This window comes from Seriola aureovittata, chromosome 4, assembly GCF_021018895.1.
Source record: "Seriola aureovittata isolate HTS-2021-v1 ecotype China chromosome 4, ASM2101889v1, whole genome shotgun sequence".
Classification (NCBI taxonomy): Eukaryota; Metazoa; Chordata; class Actinopteri; order Carangiformes; family Carangidae; genus Seriola; species Seriola aureovittata.
The window spans coordinates 9,863,950-9,879,097 of NC_079367.1; the positions used below are offsets into that span (position 1 = coordinate 9,863,950).

General features: G+C 41.3%; 4 protein-coding genes across 4 annotated transcripts; 2 read left to right on the plus strand and 2 right to left on the minus strand.

The window, feature by feature from the left end:
- Positions 1-31: 31 nt before the first annotated feature.
- cfap45 (cilia and flagella associated protein 45) lies at positions 32-3,715 on the minus strand. The gene is made up of 12 exons (XM_056373961.1): positions 3,540-3,715; positions 3,290-3,400; positions 2,970-3,079; positions 2,698-2,842; positions 2,426-2,596; positions 2,114-2,292; positions 1,817-1,946; positions 1,557-1,703; positions 1,241-1,354; positions 868-1,061; positions 504-728; positions 32-368 (listed from the first exon to the last, which is right to left on the minus strand). Exons 1-12 carry the CDS (start codon positions 3,540-3,542, stop codon positions 296-298), a joined length of 1,602 nt encoding a protein of 533 aa, XP_056229936.1. The 5' UTR covers positions 3,543-3,715; the 3' UTR covers positions 32-295.
- An 828-nt stretch (positions 3,716-4,543) lies between these two features.
- Positions 4,544-8,854, plus strand: slc37a4a (solute carrier family 37 member 4a). Its single transcript, XM_056373963.1, has 8 exons — positions 4,544-4,991; positions 5,363-5,595; positions 5,809-6,052; positions 6,511-6,669; positions 6,759-6,844; positions 7,506-7,619; positions 7,728-7,866; positions 8,140-8,854. Exons 1-8 carry the CDS (start codon positions 4,844-4,846, stop codon positions 8,304-8,306), a joined length of 1,290 nt encoding a protein of 429 aa, XP_056229938.1. The 5' UTR covers positions 4,544-4,843; the 3' UTR covers positions 8,307-8,854.
- An 89-nt stretch (positions 8,855-8,943) lies between these two features.
- On the minus strand, positions 8,944-10,653 carry trappc4 (trafficking protein particle complex subunit 4). The gene is made up of 5 exons (XM_056373967.1): positions 10,340-10,653; positions 9,957-10,131; positions 9,607-9,710; positions 9,352-9,478; positions 8,944-9,215 (listed from the first exon to the last, which is right to left on the minus strand). Exons 1-5 carry the CDS (start codon positions 10,512-10,514, stop codon positions 9,137-9,139), a joined length of 660 nt encoding a protein of 219 aa, XP_056229942.1. The 5' UTR covers positions 10,515-10,653; the 3' UTR covers positions 8,944-9,136.
- Positions 10,654-10,680: 27 nt separating this feature from the next.
- On the plus strand, positions 10,681-13,651 carry rps25 (ribosomal protein S25). The gene is made up of 5 exons (XM_056373968.1): positions 10,681-10,819; positions 11,408-11,497; positions 11,633-11,816; positions 13,385-13,483; positions 13,589-13,651. Exons 1-4 carry the CDS (start codon positions 10,817-10,819, stop codon positions 13,477-13,479), a joined length of 372 nt encoding a protein of 123 aa, XP_056229943.1. The 5' UTR covers positions 10,681-10,816; the 3' UTR covers positions 13,480-13,483; positions 13,589-13,651.
- Positions 13,652-15,148: the final 1,497 nt, after the last annotated feature.

The window sequence follows — 15,148 nt, forward strand, 5'->3', positions numbered from 1 at the left end:
TGTGGAGTCAGTTTGTATGAGGGAGTGAAAATATCAGAAAAATTAATTTTATTTTGTTGAATTGTTTTTGCACACAGTGATTAGACACAAAGAGCCATACCATAAACTACTAAAACATGTACATATCAATAATCGAAACCCTATAAAACAGTGAAATTTCAACAGAAACCTAGATTGGTAGATTTTTATGTATGTTAAAGTTACATTAATACTTCAAATGTGTTTTATGGAGACCCTGAAAAATGTGATGGAGTATCAGATGAGGACCTCACAACATTTAAATCTTGTGAATGATTCACAGAGACTCTGAGCAGGCCCTCGCCTTCCTTTCGACTTCACTGCAGTATTTTTCAGAGAGTCCTGTAGCCCTGCACATTGACAAAAACATGTCAGTTTTATACATTTAAGATACATTCACAATATGGTGATCTTGCATTTCCATATATGACAATCATGTCAAAATATTAGCCCCAAGAAAGGTCTATTAACCCGCCCCTACTTACTTGAGCTCCTTCAGCTTCTTCTCCTTGATTTCGTCGAGGCGCATACGTCTTTGCCGGGCTTCTTCGATCAGCCGATCGGCTTCTTTGAAGATCTCTCTGCGCTGGGCTACAGCTGAGAGCTCACGTTCCTTCACTTGGTGTCGGATGGCCTCTGAGTGGCGCTGAGCTTTCTGATGCTGCTTCTCCTCCTCCTCCATCTTTTTGGCTATTGCCTCCTGTTGCACTCTGTAGAGAAAGGTAGTGGTGGCAGGAAAAATGAATATTAATAAAATGGTATACCTGAATGTGTAAAATAATACAAATAACTGAAAACATGAATTTTTTTTTTTTTTTTTTCAGGAAAAAGTCAAATCAATTTTCTTACTTCAGCACCCTCTCAAATTCGGCTTTCTCTCGGCCAGCCTCGATTGACAGGAAATGCTCTTTGCAGTGAACCTGCTCCAAGCGAGCCGCCCTTAACATCGCTTCCTCTTTTGATTTCTTTATAGCCATTTCTTTCTCTTTTCTCCTCCATTCTCTGTCCATAATTTCTTGGTTCCTCCGGGCTCGGAGGTCATCCTTCAAAACGCACCGAAATACAAGATTACAACATGCAGAATGCTTTAATTCCCAACAAACTGTATGGGGTTATTTGCCTTTGAAACTGTGATCAGAGTATTTTAATCTGTAATAGGGTTAGAATGAGCAGATACCACATTTATAGCTTTTCAAAGTCACCTGATGGTTTTATTCCTGACCTGTTCTGCCTTGTAGTCTTTTGCTTTCTCTTGGCGGGCCCTCAGCCTGGCAATCTCCAACTCTTTCTCCTTCTTGATTCGTCTCTGTTCTGCTTCATATTCTGCCTCACGCTCCTGCAGAAGTCATGGATGTCAATATTAAAAAACAACCCACTTGCAAAGATACAGCAGTATTATAATGATGAAATAAATAAAAAATGTGGGCATGTGAATACTGACAGTTTAACTTAACTACAAAGTCACTGAACTTTCCCTGTGTTATGAGTTTGTCTAATTGTTTTTTATGCCTATGGAGATGACATGTCTTTCATCTGACCATTTTTTTTTTTATGAATTCCATGTCTCTCTTGTCGGCCATCTTCTCCTCCTCTCTCCTCTGCTCCTTGGCTTGCATGGTCTCAGCGTTGATTCGTAAGACCTCCTCATGCAGACGCTGCTGCTCCTCCTTCTTCTTCTCCAGGGTCTGGAAGTAAACAACCATTCAGAGAAGAAACAGACTTCAGTGCAAGTGTATGGTGTATATGGTTGCATATCCCTCGGGGCAGCGTGGGCTGTGTATTCTCTTTGCCTCCGCACCTTGAGGTCTTCCAGGGTCATTTTCTTCTGGTTCTCTCGTATCTGCTGTCTCTCTAGCTCTTTCATCTCGTCCTGCAGTTGCTTCTCCTCAAGACGTTTCTTGATTTGGTCGTAAATTTGCTGCATTCCACTAGAATATAACACAAGCACAACACACACACGATAACGACACTAAACTAGGAACCCTTTCCCTTTGCTGCTCACCAGTAGCCTATGATTAGAAAAGGGGTCTTATGACAAGGATGTAAGTGGTTTTGTTAGGTCAAATACATTTCTTCTCAACAGAGGCCCCTTAACCTGATCCTCTGCTTTTTGCGCAGCTCCTCAATCTGCTCTACAGTCTCCAAGGCCTTGCGCCGCTCCACCTCCATCATGGTATCCAGACGCTTCTCCTCTTCTGTCAACTCCACCTGTATCTGTTTCTTCTCCTGGATCTGGGCGTCACGAGTGGCTTGGCACTGAGCACCCAGAATCAGCTGAGTGGACCCCACACACACACACACAGAGGTACTGATGTTCAATACACTTTGTTCATACAAAAAAAATCAGCTGTCTGCCAGTGATTGACGGTTTCACATTCAGGCACATTTAAAAATTTTCATGGTCTACCTGGTTGAGCTTTTTGATCTCTTCCTCTTGCTCCAACCTCAAGGCGTTGGCCCGCTCCACCAAGCGCTGTGCACGGTCCCGGGCCTCTAGCTCAAGCTCAGTCAGTGCATGGTTCTCCTTGCGGGACAGGTCTGCCTCATAGATTTGGCGCTTCCTTTCTTCTGCAGCTTTCTGGATAAGGGGTATATTAAAAAAATGTGTTACTGGCTTATTGTCTTATTGTTTATCTGCAAGTTAAATGATAAGTTTACTGGAGTTTTCGTGTTTCCTACAATTTCTTCATCTTTCTTCCTCTGATAAGCCTCGTGCAAGGCTATCCTCTCCTCCTTGGTGAGAACCTGGGAAGTTGAGGTGATCCGCTTAAATTCAGCTGGTGGAAGAATGACAGATTCTCCTGAAGGATCCTTCCATGGAACCCTGACAAAATGACAGGTGGTGGGATTGTTTGTTAAATGTTCATGTGGGGTCTCGGTTCTGCTGTGCTGCAAGCACCACAGTCACACTGATAGACGATCTTTGGAGTTTTCAGTGAGTGTTAGCCTACCTGAGATTGCGAATTAGGTCTTTTGTGATGATTTGAACGGTCTCTCCTTGGTTCTTCTGGAACTTATCCTTGGCCTTGAAGGTTGAGTTTCCAGATTTGTCTGGTGATATCTAGACCGATAGTTAGCAACATCTCACAACCCCACTCATATCTTATTATCTCTCTCCAACCTTGCAACTACACATAACACACCATGACAGATTTTTGAAATAAGATGCATTGTACACACGAAACTGGTGCTATAAACCCAGGAGCACTGGTAATACCATTAGAAATGTAAACAAAAACACACAGACAACTTCTATGCCACACTCACTCACCGGTTTTGGGTTCGCAAACAGGGTTTCGTCCACCTGAGAGGTTGGGGCCCGAGTGCGGTACCGGCGGTTATCAGAGCTTCCCTTTGAGATCATGGAGCTGGATGCTAGTCTCTGCAGGGTTAAAACGTGACCACAAGTCTGAATACACAGTCGTTGTCTATTAGCTACAAGCAAAACAAGAATTTAGCAGCTATATGAAAAGTGATATTACAGGGTATGACATTACTTCTTATTTTGACCTCAAACTTACCATGGTTCTCGGTTATTGGAGTCAACGGTGATGAATTAGCCTAAAACAGCCTAGCTTGTTGTCTCAAAGACTTATAATGCAAGTGTTTTGTTATGAATGTAGCTACTTTACTCCTGCTCATAAACCTGGCTACAATGTACCGTCCGTGTTTGGAAAATTGCAATTGTTTGTTGTCGGTTGCCATGGGAACATATGTGAGGAGGAGGCGCTACTGTTGTTGCTTTTTTTAAATTAGACACATTCACTAAAGCTTTTTCTTTAACTGTATCATTTTTCCAGTTCAACCTCCCCAGTATATTTTTTTTAACAGCGGTTATGATTAATAACATCACTGCTGGTGAAGCACGCGGACCTGTTTCTTGTCTGGGCGGTGCCAGTTAATCCACGTAATGCGGAAACTTCACATACTACACTTCTCCGCAGGTCCACATCACGAGCTGCTCGACAATGCAAAGATCGTTATTTAGCGAAAAAGTCCAACACGCCAAGAGAAATCATGCGGATAAACCATCATGCACAGAGAGGAGGAGGTGGACATACAGAGGTAGCTGCTTTGCTCCCACTAAAGACTGCTTTTAAGGAATTATCAGAGCACACTTCGGATTTTATGCACTGTACTACCCACTGTAAAGAATGATCTATTATACATAAAATGTTTTACGTTTACTTGAACTTCATTCACATAGGTGGGTTTTTTTTTTTTTTTTTTTAATTCCTGCTTAGCTACAGTGGTGTTTCGTGCCTTATTCAGATCCACTTTCTGTCTGCTAGGTGTACTGCTGTTGAGGATCATCACAGTTCGCACACCCTCTCACTTGGAGAGGAGCCTCCCCCTGGTCTGCAGTAACTATTGGACTCCACAGTGAATCATTAACCCCATCAGTCTGAATACTCCTTCCATAACATCCTCAGATGGACAAACAGTAGCACAGGAAAAGAACACTGGGGTCACCGATCAAGTAGAAGGCCCCCCCCCCCCTTTTTTTGTTTTTTGTTTTTTTTAAATCAGTGCCTAAAGGAAACTACTAATCATATACAGAGTTGATGTCACCAACTGATTGAAGTCCTTTCCCAGGCCTTTTCTTGTTGGCCTGCAGCACTTTATCAGATTTATGCAGCTTTGGGGCAGAGAAGTTGACCATTAACCTCCCCTCCTGATTGCAGACACCTCTTCACTTGTAAGCAGCTGCTTCTGCACAGTGGATCCTGAGGCAAAGTTCACTGTCACAAGCTGCAGGAGTCTGTCAGACGGATCGACTTATATTTCTCTCAGTTTTTTGTAGGACTATCTGCAACCTGCAATCATGGCTACAGCGAATTACGGATACTACAGAGGAACTATATTTCTGGCCATGTTTGTAGGCTACACGCTGTACTATTTTAGCAGAAAGACTTTCTCCTTCGTGATGCCTTCTCTAATGCAAGAAATTGAGCTGGATAAGGATGACCTGGGTATGAGACACTTGGTTTTGCATTGACTTTATGTTGATTGTTACAGTTGCATAAGTAGCATTTTTAAACAAACCATATGCCTTCTTCTAAAAGTCATAGCGTTGCATTTTTTTAAAACTTGATGAATGGAAAAATCCAAAGGTGGATGTATTATTTACACCTAAAATGTCAACATTTATAAGCCTCTCACTAACTTCCAAACATGCTCATACATATTTCATTTTTTCTTTGTAGACTCTAGATTACTGGTATGTTTCTATCATGCATTACATATTATATGTGTGCTTTACAGAGAACTGTATGTCTGCAATATTTTGGACCAAAATGTTGCTCTGTTTACAGTCCTCTTCTCCTGTCCTCTCTTTGTTCAGGCATGATCACCAGCAGTCAGTCTTTGGCCTACGCTATCAGTAAGTTCATCAGCGGCGTGCTTTCAGACCAGATCAGCGCCCGTTGGCTCTTCTCCATTGGCCTGTTCATGGTGGGAGGCATCAATGTGGTCTTTTCCTGGTCCTCCACTGTTGCTGTTTTCTCTGCCTTGTGGTTTCTCAACGGCCTTGGCCAGGGCCTTGGCTGGCCTCCCTGTGGCAGGGTGCTGCGCAAGGTACCTGAGCCACATGCCAGTAAATCATACTGCAGTGTACTGATATCTAATTCTGACCCCATCAGCTGCCACAACAAAAAGAATCTAATTCTGTAGGAAACACTGCACTGGTTTGATTATTTTATCCCTCCTGTATCTCAAAGGGAAGATAATGACACTACCTGTCACTGATTTAACCATTTCATGTCATTATTTCCTCTTGTCTGCTGTCAGTGGTTTGAGCCCTCTCAGTTCGGGACATGGTGGGCAATTCTGTCCTGCAGCATGAATCTGGCTGGCAGCTTGGGCCCCATTATTGCCACAGTGCTGGCTGAGAGTTACAGCTGGAGGGTGATACTGTCGGTCTCTGGAATGATTTGTGTGGCGGTCTCCTTTGTCTGTCTGCTGGTCATCAAGAATGAGCCGAAGGATGTGGGGCTGCCCAATATAGAAGCAGCGGCCAAGAAGAGCACAGGAGGTGAGACTGACTTTAATGAATGATTTTTAACAATTCTTCAATTCGATAAACAACCAGAGTTTTAGCCACTACTCTTATCAGACAGTGAGTGAATCGGGCACGGTATACTTGCTTGAATATAGTCAATACTCAGTTAACACACAACTGTGCGGTGTCCAGATGTGTGTGTTTTCGTACAGCATGCGCCTCTTGTGTTGTGACTAAAGGTCGGTGACTTGGTGGACTCTGTACCCAGTGTGCCCCTTGCATGCCACTTGTGTGAGCTGTGTCTAGCTCATGCACCGGCGAAGAGAGAAAGTAGCGGTGAAGAGATGTTTTATGCATTAATCTGGTTGGAAGTAGAGCCACAGCGATATTATGTCACACCTGTTATGTAGTGTTGATGGTAATGTTTCAAATGCATTCGAAAAAAACAGGATTGGTGATAATAGTTGGTCTTCTGCCCGTTTCCTGTTCAGGATCCTCCAGTAATGAAAGCACCCTGTCCGAGTTTCTGCTGTCACCTTACCTGTGGCTGCTGTCTGTGTCCTACCTGGTGGTGTTCGGGGTGAAGACCGCCTGCACCGACTGGGGCCAGCTGTTTCTCATTCAGGACAAGGGCCAGTCTACACTCATGGGTATGACAGAGGAATAGAGTAGACACCTCCCTTTTCTGTTGAGGAAATAGCTTATTATTTGTTGTGAATCACTATATTATTCTTCATAGGTAGCTCATACATGAGTGCCCTGGAGGTTGGAGGCCTGTTGGGAAGTCTCGCAGCAGGTTACCTCTCTGACAAGGCTGTGGCCAGAGTGAGTTTGCATATAGTACACATCCTTCCTCAGCCTGCACATATTTATTTATTTATTTATTTATTTATTTATCATTCCGTTGCTTTTGTCTTGTGGAAAATAAAGTCTGGTGCACATATCCAGACATCTTCTTTCTGCAAATTTGCCGCAATCAGCTATGTGCATCAGAAGTGCCTGTACCATTTGGCCAGAATGGATTACCACAGATTCACAAATATAATGAAGGAGCTACATTTTGTAGGACGATTACCAATAACCATAACTTTGATGGAGGCAGCATCTATACAAAGGAAGTAACTAACAAGAATGGATGGCCTTTGCTTCCGTTTTCTAGGAACTTCTTGTAAGATCCAAGTCAAGCAACAGCTCCTCTTAGGTCATATATTTGCTCATGATTAGCACAGAGGGAAACTGCATCTTGGGAAAAACGTGACATGTTCATGGTCACCCAGTCACAGAGGGTAATATTGAATTTGACATTCCAGGTCTCAGATGTCACTAGAGACTAAAAAATACTCTCTAACCTTTCTATACTATTTCATCTTCATTTCATGCAACAATAAACAAACTGTGGCATCCAATTTTTTAGCCCATAACTAAAGTAGATTTTTCATATAGCCAGCAAAACCAATGTATTTATATATTTCTTTATTTTGAACAGCAAGGCATGAGAATCTATGGCAATCCTCGCCACTTCATCCTGATCTGCATGATGGCTGGAATGTTTGTGTCCATGTACCTGTTCAGAGTCACAGTTACCCCCGACAGCTCAAAGGTATCGAATACTGACATCCCAGCGAACAAGAGTGAATCATAGAGATATTTTTTAATACAGCACACTGCATGTCACTTTTTCATCCTCATGCGTGTATCTCTCATTCAGGTGTGGATACTCAGCTTGGGTGCTGCTTTTGGTTTCTCCTCTTATGGACCAATAGCATTGTTTGGAGTTATAGCCAATGAGAGTGCCCCATCCAACTACTGTGGGACATCACACGCCATTGTTGCCCTGATGGCCAACAGTAAGTTGATTGGTTTTCAGGACGGCTATACATATGGAGCATGTACAAGCTCTTGCAAACTGTTAAATGCCTGTACATTGATAATACAATTACATACCAATAGTTTCCTTGTGATACTTTTTACTTGGTCTATATATTGTAAGATAGTGCACAGTTATCCACAGGATACTGACTTTGGCTTAGTCAATTCAGACTTGAATAACTGTGGGAATTGTATGCACTACACCTTTTCTACCATCATGGAGTGAGCATATCCACTTGTGTTGTCCTCAGTTGGTGGTTTCCTGTCTGGACTTCCATTCAGCACAATTGCCAAGCACCATGGCTGGGCTACAGCCTTCTGGGTAGCAGAGATCGTCTGTGGCATCACCGCTGTTGGATTCTTCCTGCTGCGCAACATCCGAACCAAGATGGGTCACATGTCCAAGAAGGCAGACTAAAACATCATGACACCTCATCCTCTGCACCCAGGGGAAAACTGAATATTTTTAGGCATCGCTGTATTGTCATATTTTTCTTACTTGTTTTTGGGTTTTTTTTATATCACAGTATTTTTTCAGTCATACAGCACAGGTTTTAAAGAAGCTCATAGAAGTTGAGCATCTTTTGCTTCAAACACCTGTTTTGTAAGGTGTTTCTCGACATACAGTCTGTAAACACTGCATGCATAATGCAACAAGGGAATATAAATGACTACACATTATGGATGTCATACAATGGAATGTGACAAAATCACAACTAGAGAAAAGGTTTTCTCTCCTAAGACCACCGAGGCATTACAGTGACAAGAGGACAAAAGTGGAACCAAAAAATTGGAACCTGGTTTAGAAACTGGTATATTATACAATATTTGTGTTTTTAATAATGTAATAATGAATCATGAATGGAATTACAAGACCTATACAATGCTTATCTATTTTAAGGGAAGGACAATGTGTGGTCTTTATTATGGGAACAGTCGAAGGCTTGAATAAATGATGTTATGTTTTTTTTGTAATTTTCATAGTTAATGCTCAGCACACTACAGTTAGATCACACAGAAATTCAATATACGTGCAACTAAAAACAAACAATATGAATTATTAACACACGAGTTTAATCTTTAAGTATTTACAGAACATTATGTATTTACATGTGTCAAATTCCAGTCCAAAGAAGCAAAGAAAATAAGCTTTACTTCTCTCACCAACATCCTCAGTCATAAAAGTTCATTACATCTCCTGTGATCAGAAAAGGCAAATTCATGTTGTCTCTTTAGTCCTGGTCTGGTTCATGATCCAGCTCCAAAGTTTCCAGCTTTCTCTGCTATTTCCAATGCACTCTTCAGATTCTGATCAAAGAGTTCACACCTGAAAACCACACACATTTACAGTGACATTAGAGGACACAAACAATGGGATGTGTGGGTGTTAGATGTGTGGATACTTGACATGTAAACTGAAATGTAAGGATGTAAATCATCCTCTCCTGAAATGTGCCTGTTACCTGATTGGCATTTCCAGAGAATAGAATGGGTTCTTGAGGGCAAAATCTGAATAGATTTCATAAATCTTCCTCAACAGTGCATCAATGCCGGATTGTCGAGGGTCTGCGAGCACAATGAACTTTATCCCTGATAGAACCGTGACAGAACAGTGAGAAAGATGTCAATTAAAAACATCAGTAATATATCAATACAAAGTTAGCAAAAAACTTCTTTCTTCTATTCACCCACAATGACACTTTGTTTACACAAGTCACCTGTGAGAGTCTGGAAGCAGTGGAGTTTGAAGACGTCTGTTTCTAGCATCTCGATCCCTGAACTGCCAACTTCAGGAGACAGCTGTGAACCTATAGCAAACAACCTAAGGAAAAAACACAAAGGACAAGGGAGCTGATCTTCAGACACAGTAGACTCACGCCTCTTTCTTATTCACTTTTTAACAGGGTAGATCCCTGGAGGTCATCACTGCTGTATTCAGTGTCTTTCTCTGTGGCAATTCAGCAGAATGGATGCTTGTCAAAACTGTGACTTGAATGTGGCTCCACCACACCAACCTACAGCCCCAGTGTGAATATGAAATATGAAGCTATATATATATATAACTTACGAGTGGAACATGGACGCCAGCATCAGCTTTTCATTGGAGCTCAGGCGTGCCCGTCCAAATCGAATAGACACTGGATAATTTGAGGATTCTTTCAAGTATTCCAGGATGTCCTTTCCCTCCGCTGTGTTCTTCCCTATCACATCAACTCCATTGATGGACAGCACTGCATGGCCCACTGGAGAACGACAACAGAACTTCTATCATACACAGATCATGAATATCAATACCATAAACACTTAGCACAGAAAAATGGTCCAGTAATTCATTTAATTTTTCGTCTGTTTTTTTTTAACCACATTTGCGGTATTCTACAGTCTTTTGTACACAGTAGCTAGCAGGTTGAATGAGCTAACAACTTGCGAATGTTAGGTTTCAGGCGTTACCTCTGATTCCGTCTCGTTGTCCGAACGACACGACGACCTTTTCATCGTGATGTTTGAGCACCAGATCTAAAGGATAGCTGAATGTTTTCTCGGCCTCCGCTCTTGGGACATAGTTGTCATATTGGTAAATTAAACCTCCAGCCTTGTTCACCACATACACACTGAAGATCACCATCTTTGCAACGTCCTACCCAGCTGACAACACTGTCATGTGACCTCGACGGTGTCAAAAGACTGTAGAACTTTAAATTAACTCTTACTTATCCAGTTTGACTATTTGATGATTTATGTACTGGTATAACTTCTGTACAACAGTCTGGTCAACCGGTATTAATAGTCAAAATCAAGAAAAGAACGAGAAAACACGAGAAAACTCAAGTTCCCATAATTCCTCACCTCATTTCCGCATATACAGGTTGTCTAAGGGGCTCTTGCACGGGTGAACTTCCTTTCGCTCCGACATCTTGACGAGGAAACATGGTGAGGACAGTTATTACACGTTTTGTCGAAATAAAATTGAAATTGCTCGTTCTTCTGAAATTCCACCCGAGTCCCGATTATTCGGAACAAAACACGAAAGGAGTGTGTTTTCCTACGCCGTGATAAAAGAATGTGAATTAAGTAGTTTACTGTTGAATTTTACTGATTTAGCCACTGGCTAGTTAGCTAGCTAGCTTGCTAATTCCACCACGCTTTCATGCTGCACTGTGGTTACAGAAATCGAGCCGAATGAAGTTGTCCGTGATAACTCTGCATAAATGTTAAGCGTATGATTATATGTACCCATTATGCTGTCGCTTTATAATTAATGTTCAGGTGTCATTAATCAGAAAAGCTAATAGTGAGGATTGGATCGCTCCAAGAGGACGCAGACAAGGCCATCATATGCCGGCCAGCCGACCGAACACCAGGCGGCTGGCTGTGTTCGCTAGCCAGGCACATGTTGTCATTATTACCGTTGAACCATCGTAGTATGTTGCATTTATGCTCTTATTGAAACGTGCTGCCAGAACCCACGTGTAGCTCCATTCCGGGTGCAGTTTATAACTTGTTGTCTATTGATTTCAGCCTCCCAAGCAAGACAAGAAGAAGGACACTGGAAAGTCCAAGAAGGACAAGGACCCAGTCAACAAGTCTGGAGGCAAAGCCAAGAAGAAGGTATGCAGTGGTTAAAGTAGGCTAGGAGTTTGTCTTTCATATTTGATGTGGATCCTGAATAATTGTCCTAGTCGCTGCACTGCTGAGATTCCCCACACTGAAAAAACTGAACCATCATTATTTTACTCTGAGCAGAAGTGGTCCAAGGGAAAAGTGAGGGACAAGCTCAACAACTTGGTCCTCTTCGATAAGGCTACCTACGACAAGCTGTACAAAGAAGTTCCCAACTACAAACTCATCACCCCCGCTGTTGTGTCAGAGAGGCTGAAGATCCGTGGCTCCTTGGCCAGGAATGCCCTCCAGGAACTGCTTGCCAAAGGTGAAGCTCACCTTTTCAGCTCATAATCCAAATGTTGCATGTTGGATCTAACAAAGAAGGGCTGCATCCTAACCTCAAATGATTTGCGTTGCGGTTTATTGTTAGGAAATAGTCTAGTCTATGACAGTGGGGCTGGCAGAGAGGTGAAGGTTTGGCATGCTGGTTAGTACTTTAAACCCCCTGACAGTTTCTGGTTTTATGCACTCTTTTGTGGTGTAGGTAAATTTTGAATAACTTATTGCCACATTTTAAGAATAGTTAATATTATGTAGTTAAGAAAACTTACAGATGGTTACACCTGTTTAGAAGTTCGAACATAATTTAAAAAACTAAATACTCTGGGTGATGTCAAAGCTTGTTTCTGAGGAGTTCCCACAGACTGGCTATATGTTAGTTTATGCCCTGCAAAGTTATTTTGGTGAAGAGAGGGATTTTAGTCAAAGGAGCAGAAAAAATAGGTGTCTGCATATGTTTACAATAAATTATGTATTACCCTGAGTAAGTGGCCCTGTGGGAAAGTCAATTAGACATTGTAAATGAGAACTGGACTGACTGTTTTCTTTGACCTTCCAAGTAATCTCATACAACCTAATGCATGTTTTTTGCATTAGGAGTGGAGATTGTTCTAGCTGCAACTGTACAAAACAATAACATGTTTTGCCACATTAATCTCATCACTGTGCCCGCAGTCTTCAGCACTGCTTGTTGGCTATATGGAACATTTAAATACGCTTACACACTGCATACTTTTTTTGGAGTTCTTTCAGTTCTCCCAAAATGACAGTGTTGTGTGAGGATAAGGTGCATTATGACAACTGCAAACATCACTAGTCATAGCTGCCACATTATTTGTTTTGAAATCATTTAGACCCTCCTGTTAAAGTATTCAAATTACAAATTGCTAGATGAAAGCGAGGGTACAAAAGTGACATTAAAACACCAAAATCCTTTATCATGTATCTCTCCCGATGTCAGCAAACAGTTTAGGTATTTACCTGTCACCTGTTTAAAATGAATAGTTGTATTGGATACTTTTTTTTTTTTTTTTTTAAGCTTTCAATTAAAAATTAACTTGGTGACATTGTCTCGTGTGTAGTTAGCAACCCCCATAGCTTGTTTTGATAATGTAAGAGACATGTTAAGCTGCATTAATCTATGTGAAGCACAATCAAGGTTTCGCCAGACGATGCAGCTTCATTCTAATGAATATAAAGACAATACTTCTCCCACATGTGAGGCAGCATCATTTGTAGGTAGGAAGTCTTCAGTAATGCCATGGAACATTCTCTGTAATAATGACTGACTAAATTGATTTTAGTTTTGCTGTCAGTGGTCCTACAGATTTAGATGCAATGGCTACACCAACTGCACAGCCAAAACAAAGTTTCCCTTTGCATAAGATATAGAATTTGTATTCAACTGGCAATGTTCTGTTACACTCATCCACTGGTCTGAGGTGTAGTGTAGGCTGACTATAAAATAAGTGAGCACATGACAAGATTAATGTGAATGTATGGTTGAAAATGACAATATGCTGATGGGGAACATGGACCTTTTTTGTCTTCCAGGCATGATCAAACTCGTGTCCAAACACAGAGCACAGCTCATTTATACACGTAACACCAAGGGTGGAGATGAGGAGGCAGCAGCGGAGAAAGCATAATCAGGTACAACAGCAGAAACCGAACATCTGCATGCAATTTGTTATCTTTCACTTTTCTATTTTCCAAGCTGTGTTCACTGACCTACATTTTTTTTTTTTTCTCTTACAGGTTCTCCTGTGTGTTTCCTGTTTGTAACAAAAGGTGAATTAAAAAATGTAAAGACAAAAGTCAGTTCTGTTTGTTTTTTACTGTTCATTTGTCTATTACTCATTTGGTAATTGTTATAAATATACCGCACAATATAAAGACCCTGGTCAAGAAATAGTGAAGTGTAAAATGAAAAAATCAAGTCTAATGGGCAGAGTAATTAAGTAGTTCCTACTGTTTCTCAGTAGATGCTGATCTGTGTGAAGAAATGCATGTTCTCTCCATATTCACAAGGATCTCGTTTACTCTTGTCTCCTCACACCTGAAAAGCTGTATGTTGTGTATAGATTAGATGATACCTTTGCATTAGACTAAGGCAGTGGTCTCACACCTGTAGCTGCATGTCTGGTAAGGAGTTGACTACAAAGAACAAACCTTTCCCTGGGCAATAAAAAATATATACTTTTTTTTTACTTTTTACAAAAATATTTAAGGAACTAATATTGAAAATTAAGAGTTGCTAAACATACTATAAAACACAAGACTACTTAAGATCTGACGTCAATAACACAAAGTGCGTTCTCCTGATAGTGTTGGCAAACATTGTCCAAATGATATGAAATTAATTCCTCCATAAATGATGGTACGTCACTTTGTTAAAATTGACAAGGCAGTGCATTTAACTATGTAGGCATGTTTATAGACTTTTTAAACTTGTGCTTTTAACAAAACGGTGCCTTGAGTTTTTGCTGGTGGCCATGGGAATCCATTCCCTTTATTGTAGTCACTGAAAAGGTTTTATGTCTGATTGCTTTCGGTACTTTGAAAATGCACTTACTTTGACATTATGTGGGTTCAAGAAGGCAATGTTACTCATGTAGCAAACAGGCATTCAAAGCTGTTTAGACATTATCCTGTTCAAAATAGGACACTTGGGATGAGTGTTGTAGTGACTGGAGAGCCTGTGCTGCAGGATACATTCACACCTCATTAGTGTTTTACATTGAATTACTATCAATGTCTTTGGTAATGAAGGTCCTCAGCTCTTCACCTACATTGTGTGTACCTAGTGTTGTCATCCAATAAATTCAAAGAGACATCCTGACTCAACTGATCTTGTTTTCAGGTTGAGGTGGAACATTTCAAACTTTGTGCCGGAGATTCATCATTTATACCATCCATTTTGTAAAAAGCCACAGGCACTGAAAGGTTATGAGATATTGATAAGAAATGGTATGACATGAAGAAGCTATCTCTACTGTCAGATGTTTGCTCAGGGCGTAAAAGACACAGCAGTCTTGTGATGGATGCTGTTAGACGTCCCTTTGTCACTGCACGGCAATACCTCAAGCAGCAAGTGGAAAACAAACTGCAGGATGCTCCTCCCTGACAGATGTGCCACCCATCAGCTCCTCTACCATCAGCCTGTGAGTAGACAAAGACATTACTGCCTGTGTGTTTCACTGGAGGTGACCTGCCACTGATATATGTCACTAGCACCACTGTAACAGACCAACTGTCACACACTGAAATATTTGTTGCAGTTTTCAACACCTCCATTGTTCTAACCGAATTATTTAT

What these genes read in the sequence shown, in the direction of transcription:
- trappc4 (XM_056373967.1), bottom strand. Translation starts at nt 10,514, where the DNA reads ATGGTGATCTTCAGTGTGTATGTGGTGAACAAGGCTGGAGGTTTAATT. An exon ending in CTGCTTCCAGACTCTCACAG is followed by an intron (nt 9,479 to 9,606) that starts GTGACTTGTGTA and finishes CGGTTCTATCAG; the next exon opens with GGATAAAGTTCATTGTGCTC. An exon ending in TCTCTGGAAATGCCAATCAG is followed by an intron (nt 9,216 to 9,351) that starts GTAACAGGCACA and finishes TGTGGTTTTCAG; the next exon opens with GTGTGAACTCTTTGATCAGA.
- cfap45 (XM_056373961.1), bottom strand. An exon ending in GACCTAATTCGCAATCTCAG is followed by an intron (nt 2,843 to 2,969) that starts GTAGGCTAACAC and finishes TCATTTTGTCAG; the next exon opens with GGTTCCATGGAAGGATCCTT. An exon ending in GGAAGAAAGATGAAGAAATT is followed by an intron (nt 2,597 to 2,697) that starts GTAGGAAACACG and finishes CCCCTTATCCAG; the next exon opens with AAAGCTGCAGAAGAAAGGAA.
- slc37a4a (XM_056373963.1), top strand. Translation starts at nt 4,844, where the DNA reads ATGGCTACAGCGAATTACGGATACTACAGAGGAACTATATTTCTGGCC. An exon ending in GCTGGATAAGGATGACCTGG is followed by an intron (nt 4,992 to 5,362) that starts GTATGAGACACT and finishes CTCTTTGTTCAG; the next exon opens with GCATGATCACCAGCAGTCAG. An exon ending in GTGGCAGGGTGCTGCGCAAG is followed by an intron (nt 5,596 to 5,808) that starts GTACCTGAGCCA and finishes GTCTGCTGTCAG; the next exon opens with TGGTTTGAGCCCTCTCAGTT.
- rps25 (XM_056373968.1), top strand. An exon ending in GAGGCAAAGCCAAGAAGAAG is followed by an intron (nt 11,498 to 11,632) that starts GTATGCAGTGGT and finishes TACTCTGAGCAG; the next exon opens with AAGTGGTCCAAGGGAAAAGT. An exon ending in CCAGGAACTGCTTGCCAAAG is followed by an intron (nt 11,817 to 13,384) that starts GTGAAGCTCACC and finishes TTTGTCTTCCAG; the next exon opens with GCATGATCAAACTCGTGTCC.